The 8739-nt window shown below is 40.8% G+C and overlaps 1 protein-coding gene across 4 annotated transcripts; it reads right to left on the bottom strand.

Annotated features, from left to right (window-relative positions):
* Positions 1–2736: 2736 nt before the first annotated feature.
* On the bottom strand, positions 2737–4945 carry LOC104858521 (transcription elongation factor A protein-like 3). 4 transcript variants are annotated; one of them, XM_033760544.1, is made up of 3 exons: positions 4874–4945; positions 3919–3991; positions 2737–3581 (listed from the first exon to the last, which is right to left on the bottom strand). In XM_033760544.1, the coding sequence occupies exon 3, from the start codon at positions 3567–3569 to the stop codon at positions 2970–2972; it is 600 nt and encodes a 199-aa protein (XP_033616435.1). In that variant the 5' UTR covers positions 3570–3581; positions 3919–3991; positions 4874–4945; the 3' UTR covers positions 2737–2969. The 4 variants fall into 4 exon arrangements, with proteins under 4 accessions (XP_033616435.1, XP_010617070.1, XP_010617071.1 ...); XM_010618768.3 differs by lacking the exon at positions 4874–4945 and adding an exon at positions 4513–4724; XM_010618769.3 differs by lacking the exon at positions 4874–4945 and adding an exon at positions 4519–4724.
* Between the last annotated feature and the right edge of the window lie 3794 nt (positions 4946–8739).

Raw genomic sequence — 8739 nt, 5'->3', positions numbered from 1 at the left:
ATGTCTGGTAGTGTATAAAAGGTTTCTTTTTTGGATAATGAGGACATTTTAAAATTAGATAGTGGCTATGGATGCATAACTGTGAATATACTGAATGCCAGTGACTTGTATCGATAGAGAGAACTTTTGTAAATAATCTAAAAACCTACAAAATGTTAGGAAAATGTAAAATGACTTCTGTCTCTAACAGCAATCTGCTTTGTTTAGTTCAAAATTATCAGACACCAGAGGCATTGACCATGAAGTGGGACATCTGGCCGCATCCCTAACCTTGAACACCCACTTCCTGTGCACTAGAATAGATAGCTAGATGAATGCTGAGGTAAACTTCCTAACTACAAGGAATTGTTACATCTGGGTTAAAGTGAACTGTCTTGTTACTGTAATTTGTACATGAGTAATGTGAACTAAAGAAACGAAATGTAAGCACCTAAGTGAGATCATAACTGTAAAACCTGTAAAAGAGGAAGCTGCAACCCAGTAGGGGGTTGATCACTGGCACTGCCTATTTGAGTGTGATTGACCTTTGCCTGGCAAAATAAACTTTTGTTATTTTACTTCCATTCTGTGCTTCTCTGTGTGTGTCACTTACCAATTCCTTTCACAACAGTATAATTTAATACAGTTAATCTTATAGTACATGGATTATATCCTGGTAAAAATTAGTATTTTAAGGGCTGGGGATGTGGCTCAGCAGCACAGTGCCTGCCTAGCAAGCACAAGGTCCTGAGTTTGATCCTCATTACTGAGAAAAAAAATAGTATTTTGAAGAGTGCAACTGTTACCATTTAAGAACAAAATATTGCCTCTTCATGGTGAGAAGGTTCACTATAATCAACCTTTCTTCTGGAAATGGCACCATGTTAGAGTTTCATCATAGGCCTCTGCTTTTGACAGATTCTAAACTTAGCTGTAAGAGTCAACAGATCAGTGTGATAAGAGGAAGTTAGTAGTGTTGACCTCTTTCACAGCACTATTACCCCATCCATGGCCACTTTGTCTGTGGGCCCATTGAGTAAATACTGGGATAGCTGGATGGGGAGAGAGGCTAAATGGTATCTATAGAGGTGGCCATTTCCCTCCCAATTTTTGAAGGTTTCCTCGGCAGTGAATCCCCTCAGTGGGTACATCACTATCTCATTAAACAGATACAACCTACTTGGAGGGAAATGTGGCTCTATAGCTTTTAGATCTCAAGACCCTCTCAATGGGTATAAAACTAAAACATTGGTCAGGGCATCTGACATGCAGGAGCTCTGTGCCTGTTTCTTAGATACCCTGTGAGATCTGGTTTCCTGAATAATGTAGGAAGAATGACCCTATTTTCTCTCATGTCACCTTTTCAGAGTATTTTAAATAATACTTCCTCAGGTATCTGGGAAAACTGATCAGCAGAGGGCTTCTTCCTTCCTAGACTCTAGATTTTAAAACTTTTCTTCACTGAGATTGAATAGGCCAGTCTCTCCTTGAAGAGAGTAATTGAGATAAACTTTTAAAAAATAGAACACAAGGCTGGCTCACCTATTTTGTGAGTTGAGCTCAGAAAGATAACTTTGAATTTTATTTCTGATAAATTTTAGTAACATTTGACTGAAAAGATACAAGGCATTTACATGGTGTTATGTCAAGGAATCCATGTTACTAGTATAGGTTGAGTACCCCTTATCAGAAATGCTTGAGACCACAAATGTTTCAGATTTTAGAGGTTTTTAAAAAAATGTTTGCATAGACTTTACTGTTGAGTGTCCCTAATCTCAAAAATCTGAAATCCAGTGTTCTAAAATCTGCAGTTGGGAGGACTTTATGTATGCATTTTCCTTTCCTTTTGGAGTCAAATAAGGGCTATAGATCTGTGGGGACTGTAGGGAATCAGAAGGGCTGTATCATCCAGAAGTGAATGTCAGGTCAGGGAGTATAGTTACAAGGAGTAGTGAGACAGGCATGCCCAACAGATACTGAAGTATCCAGAGAAGAGTAATACCGCTTTTCTGCTGCTTGGAGTTGTTCCTGGGAATAGGTGAGAACCACCTTTAGTCCTGCCAAGTATTTGATAGGACCCAGAGTCTCTTACAAGGGAGTTAGCTTATTACAGCTCACATATTTAGCATGTCATCAGATCCACTGGGTAGTCCTGTGAGGCAACTGTTCTCCCTGTAACAGAAGACAAGACTGAACCTTACAGCAATGGATCTGTTTTAAGTGCCAGGTTCATTTCTCTAGCTATGAGTCCCAAAGGCAATGTGAATTTTACTTACTTTGTATTCTGCCAACAGGGATTTTAAGTGTCCTCACTGCCCTCATAAGTTTATTCAATAGTTTAATTGCTTATCATACATGGTTTTCTTTTTAGTTTTTTTTTAAAAAAATTGTGGTATGGCAAATGTAATCTCTATCTATTGAGAAAAGGTGGAGATGAGTGAAAAACAACAGAAAAGAATCCCACACAGAGGAGCCATAGCATGGCAGGGTACCCAGGAAAAGGGGCAGCACTACCTACTGGCCTGGTTACACCTAAGGAAGACCCTAGATAGAGACAGCAGCTGAGCAATGGCATGGATTTATACAACTAGCAGGTAGTCAGGCTCATTTTGAAGTGCAGGTGAGACCTATTCTTGACTGTGTAGGAATAACCACTGCTTATTTTTTTAGTGTACACACTTTCAGTCTTCTCTGTGCAAATGAGGTATGCACACATATTTACATTTTTATAAAATGGGCTGAAACGAAATATGTGGTTCTGCAAACTTTTTTATTATTGTTTTACAATGTACATGCATATGGAAGAAAATCCAGTACTGTACTAAAAGGCAAAGCGCTGTAGTTGGGTCAAAAGGCTGTTGGTAAGGACAGTAATACCTAAAGCAAGGTATCAGCTTAAGGTTAAAGCACAGGATCCAGAAAATATCTACCAGGGTAAGCAGGTCCAGGACTATGCTCATCAGCAAAGTAGGAATCAAAGACCAAAGGAATTAAAGATATGGGATATCCTGCAATCCTCTTTGGCTCCTACCTCCACCCCTCACTCCCCTGATCCCCCTTGGGCCCCTTGGGGGATATGCATCTAGTAGCTCTCTTTGCATCCAATGAAAATTATTCATCCTCTGCTTTTTCTTTAGCTGTTCCTGAGACCTTGACATGTCTGCAAACTCTCTCATCATCCCCTGCCTGCTCAAATGACTGTTCGGTAAATTCTCCTGAGAGTCCTTGGGGAAATCCTCAGCCCCCCTATCCGTTTTTCTTTTTGCTTTGCGGGGCACATAATCTTCCATGGGGCGCTTTTCAGCAGCCTGCTGTTTGCTGGGCGGCTGTGCCTGGGATTCTGGCTTGCCCTCATCCTGTGGCTTGCCCAACTTACCCTGTGTTTCGGGCTTGCCCTCCTCTTTCCCATGTCCCTCAACATCTGGCTCTATTTCACCCTCTAGCTTCCCCTCGCATGCTGGCTTCCCCTCATGGTCAGGCTTCCCTTTCTCTTCTGACTTTCTTTCATCTTCAGGCTCTATTTTTTCTTCTGCATTTTCTTCCTTTTCTTCATTTTCATTGCAGAGTTTTTCCAGGTCGGGATTTTCCATTCTGTTCCTGTCCTGGGGGTAGGGGTGAAGGGAAAAGGAAACAGGAGACTGAGGAGACAGGGTTGGAACCCAGGTCCAGATAAGACTCCCATCTCCCTTCTGAGGGTTCTCCCAAGCTGGCCTGGCCCCCAGGTGTGCCTTCTGTCCTCCCACTCACACCACATTCCTCCTGTCACTGAGAGCCAGCAATTCCCTGGCTGGCCCTGTCCCTCACCATGGCAAAATGTTGCGCACTGTATATTGTAGGGACAGGCATGCTGGGCCCCACATTCTGCCCCGCCCAGTCCTGGTGGCTGGAGAGAGGCAGTTCCCTCTGGGTCCTTGTGCATGCTGCCACCCTTGCACTGACCTGTGGGGATCCTGGGCAGGTAGCTCCTTCTCTTCAGGTCTCACAGAGCGTCAGCCACAACAAATGCGCACACCTGCAGACACAGGACATGGGGACAACAGCTGCACACTCAGTGGGCTCCCAGAAACTTGAATTCCTTTCCTGAATCCGGGCCCTCCTCACAGCCGTTTTCCTCCATCACCCACTCCTTGCGCACCCCAGATGCCATTTCTTTTCAGGCCTTAGACACCTAAAGAGGATGCCTTCCAAACTACATTTGCGTTTGCCTTGATCTCTTCTCTGAGCAATCTCCCCCTCCCTTAACTTCCTTTCAGCCAGGTCAATTTGTCTTCTTAGGCATTCTGTATGAAAGGGGAGTTATTTCCTGAATGCATCTCCATTTCACTGTCGCACTGCGGGATGCCTCCCTCTGTCGTCTCCTCAAAAAGGGATGGAAGGATGGGGGAGAGGAAAGGGGGGAGGGGGTCCAGAAGGCTGCGGGGCGACTGTGGGGGTCTTCCTCCCTTTCTCCACCCCCGCCGCCCCTGTCCGCTCTATTCCCCCTCCTCACCCGTCTCGCAGATCCGTCCTCACCCCACCTTTGCTGCCACCCACCTCTACCTCTGGCCGGGGTCCGCAGGCAGCGCTCGGCTTCTTACCGACTTGGGAGGACCCAGGACAGGCCCGTGCCTCCTTGGGCTGGCAGAAGCCGCTCACCGCTCGCCAGCCACCGTGGGCAGCTCAGGCGCTGGTTCCACGCGAGCGCAGGAACCCAACCGCAGAGTGGGAGCTGGGGTTGGTGCCCAAGTAGGTGCCCGGTCAGTCACGTGAGCGCCACGTCACCAGAGCTCTCCCCCCACCCAACTCCCATCTCTGAGGGACCTAGAAGACGTAGACAGGAGGAGGGGTGTGGGTAGGGGCAAAGGGAAAGGTCACCCAGAAGAAGGGGGGAAGCTTCCTGACCTAGGTGCTTTACCTTGTGCATCTTTTAGCATCCTCGCAGCACAGTATCCCTCTCACACACCCAGTACAGACGTGGCAGCTTTTTAGAGTGGGCATCAGACTTCACCAAGAGTCCTCAGCTCTAAACACTGACAGTCGGATTGCAAGACCTGCTACCTGACTCTATAACCTGGTAGTGGTGGTGCCTTCTGGAAGCTAAGCTGCCACTCTGAATAGCAGCGCTCCCTGGGATTCTGAGTCTCCTCAGTTCGCATGTTTTCTCTGCCTGGATGGTCTCATTTGTCACTCTGTTGACCCGCAAATCTGTATCTCCAGGTTATTCCCTTCCCAAATTTCAGACCCATTTTTTCTAAATAGAAAATAGAATGTTTCCGGAAACTTTTCAAACAATGTATGACATATGTTTAAATTTTCACTAATGTGACTGTAGATGAATCAGTGGCATTTCATTTTGCCTTCTTGCTTAATTTATGTGAACTGCTTGTGTCTTTTCCACATTTTTAACTGAGTCTTTGATCCATCTCTCATCATTTTCAAGCATTCTTTATCCATTAAATTTAGTAGGCCTTTTTTGTATATCTTGCAAATATTCTCTTCCAGCTTGTCTGCTGCTTTTTGGCTTTGCTTATGGCATTTTTCTGCTATGCATTAAAAATGTAGTCGAATTTATCAAACTTTTATTGCTTTTAGATTTTGCTTCATAGTTAAGAGATCTTTTCCACATGTGGGAAAAGAAAAATTCACCATGTTTTCATCTAGTATTATTTCTTTACATCTAGTTTTCATCTAGTTTTATTTCTTTACATTTAAAGTTTATACTCCTGTATGGAATGAAGTACGAATCTTAACTCCACAATCCAGGTTTTCTTTTTCCAATGGGTTACTCAACTGTTCCAGCATCATTTATTGAAAAGTCCATTTTGCCCTAGTGATTTGAAATGCCACCTTTACTGCATACTAAATTTATATGCACACTTGGGAAACTTTCTGGGCTTTTCATTCTATTCCATTGGTGTGTTTGCTGTTCATAAACCAGCTTGAATTATAGGGACTATAAATTCATATAGGTAGGTAGAGTTAGCCCTCCTAGTAGTTTTTATTTTAGAATTTTTTCCTATACATTCTTGCAAGATTATTTCTCCACCTAAATTTCAGTATCAACTAGATTCAGTTCCATTTTGAATAGCTATTCAACATATCCACTCACATATCCATCTCTGATATACTTCAAATTTAGTGTGTTTACAAGTGATTTCACCATACTTTCTTTTCCTCCTATTATGTCCCTTATCTTAGTTGATGACCCCTCAGAAATCACCTAACTGCCCAAGCCAAAAAAAAAAAAAAAAAAAAGAAAAGAAAATTCAAGAATCATCCCTGATTCTGTCTCTGTCACCAGAGTCATTATCATTTAGTGACATAGACACACTCTAAGAATTACATTATTATGCAATTTTGTCATTGTGCAAAAATCACAGAGGATACTTACAGATACTAGGATAGCAAAAGCATTGCTAAGGGACTACTATTTTATACACAGTGCATAACTGACTAAAATGCCATTAAACGGTATTTAACTACTCATAAGGATCTTTCCAATTCTCCCTGATTTTTATTCTTGCTACCTTCTTTGGGGCATTCAGTTTCCCTTTCCTGTTCTCTTATAGCAAGTCTTTTTCTGGTTTTGCTATCTCAAGTCTTGCTTTCCTCTGTTATATTTATTTTCCTAAAACACTATATACTATTCTATATCCATTACTCTTCCTATTTGCATCTTCATTGTAGCCCTTGAAATAAGTATGTCACTAACAAATTATTTCTCAAACAGAAACCACTTTACAATTTAGGTTAAAAATAGTCATGCACTGGATAAGGTAGTACAGGCTTATAATACCAGCCACTCAGAAGGCTGAGGAAAGAGGATCGCAAGTTTGAGACCTGCCTGGGCAATTTAGTGAGACTTTGTTTCAAAATAAAAATTAAAAAGGACTAGTGATTTATCTTAGTTATAGTGTGCCATTAAATCCCCAGTATTGAGAAAAAAAAGAGCATTGGTCCTCAGTCTGATTACTTTAAAAATCAACTTTTAGCAATTATTGAAGATCTAAAGTAAAATTTGAATTTTGAGACAAAATTAAAATTAAATTGTTCAATGTTTAGAGAGTTAGGAGGTCAGATTAATAGATGAGATGATTCAATCTTACAAAGCTAATGAGTTCTATCTATGCTTCTTAGTATATGGGAACTTCTAATAATAATAATTAAACAATGTGGCATTGCTCCGTAAATAGGAATCTAGTGGAAAATAAGAACGCTTTTCTATACTCAAATGTTTTCATTGCCTTTTTTATTGGTACATTTTAGGTCTGCAGTACAGTTACATTCATCATTGGGATCTTATACCTTTACATGACATATCTTTGTTTTTATTTTTTCACCATTTCCCTGGCCTTCCTTCACCCCCTCCACCCTTCCCTATTTACAAAGACTTTGTTTCCCTTTTTTTCCTTTTCTCTTCTTTTTTCTTTTCCCTTCTTACCTTTCCCCTACACCTTTAGACATTTTTTTCCTATTACACAGTATCAGCTATACATTTTGATCCTCATTTACACTTTTAGTTTTTCACACCAGAGAAACTATTCAGCGTATCCTATTTATTTCACTTAAGAGTATGGCCTCAATGTGCATCCACTTAGCTATAAATGTCTCTAGTTTCTAATTCTTTATGGCTGAGTAGTACTCCATTTTGTTAAAAAAATCTTCCTTATCCAGTCATCAGTTGATGGGCAATTAGTCTGTTTCCAGGTTTAGCTATTACAAACCGTGTCACTATAAAAATGGATGCACATATATCACTGTTATATGATCCTTTAAGTTCTTTTGAGAAGATGCCCAGCAGAGGAATAGCTGGGTCAAATGGGACTTCTAATCCTAGTTGTTTGAGGTTTCTCCATACTGATTTCCATAATGGTTGCACCATCCAAAACCAGGGAAAAACCCAAGCAAAAAAGAGCACACTGTAAGCCAGTTTCCCTAATCAACATAGATGCAAAAATCCTCAATAAGATACTGGCAAACAGAATACAGAAGGTCATCAAGAAGATCATACACCCTGACCAAGTCAGATTTATCCCAGGGATGCAAGGATGGTTTAACATACATACATCAATAACTGTAATACCCTTTATTAACAGAGTCAAAGACAAAAACCATATGATCACCTGAATAGATGCAGAAAAAGCACTCAACAAAACTCAACACCCATTGATGATAAAAACCCTCCAGAAAATTGAAATGGATTTTTTTATCTCAACTTGATAAATGCTATCTATGAAAAGCTAATGGGCTTTTAATATATGAATAAGGTAGCATTTCAAAGTAGTGCCAAAAAGCTGGTCTACTCCATACATTGACATTTTTTGCTTTAACTAAATTCATGTAAACTCAATAGCCCCGGTATCTAAACCCAAGGAATGATAATTCATCTTTATCATCTTCATAAAGCGGTATTATTGAATTATTTTATGTGCATGGCATCACATGGTCACTATATAATATACGCTTTAACAATGAATTGCATTATTTACCATGCAGATTAAGAGCTAAAACACTATTGACTTGTTGTATAAACTTCAGAAAGCTAATAAAACTCCATGAGGCAGGCTGGGGATTTAGCTCAGTGGCTCCACGCCTACCTTTTAAGCGCATGGTCCATAGTTCAATCCCCATTACCGGAAAAAAAAAATAAAAGAAAGAAAGAAAGATAAAACCTCCATGAGTCATAGTTTTTCCATCCAGAAAATGATTACCTGTATCAGAAGATTATCATGAATTATAAATAAAAATAAAGAGTTCAGCATATGAAATCTTTTACAAATG

This window comes from Fukomys damarensis, unplaced genomic scaffold, assembly GCF_012274545.1.
Source record: "Fukomys damarensis isolate Sample0158 unplaced genomic scaffold, DMR_v1.0_HiC HiC_scaffold_39, whole genome shotgun sequence".
In the NCBI taxonomy this organism is placed as follows: domain Eukaryota; kingdom Metazoa; phylum Chordata; class Mammalia; order Rodentia; family Bathyergidae; genus Fukomys; species Fukomys damarensis.
Note: the sequence above shows the minus strand (reverse complement) of the source record. Positions and strands in the feature narration are given on the sequence as shown.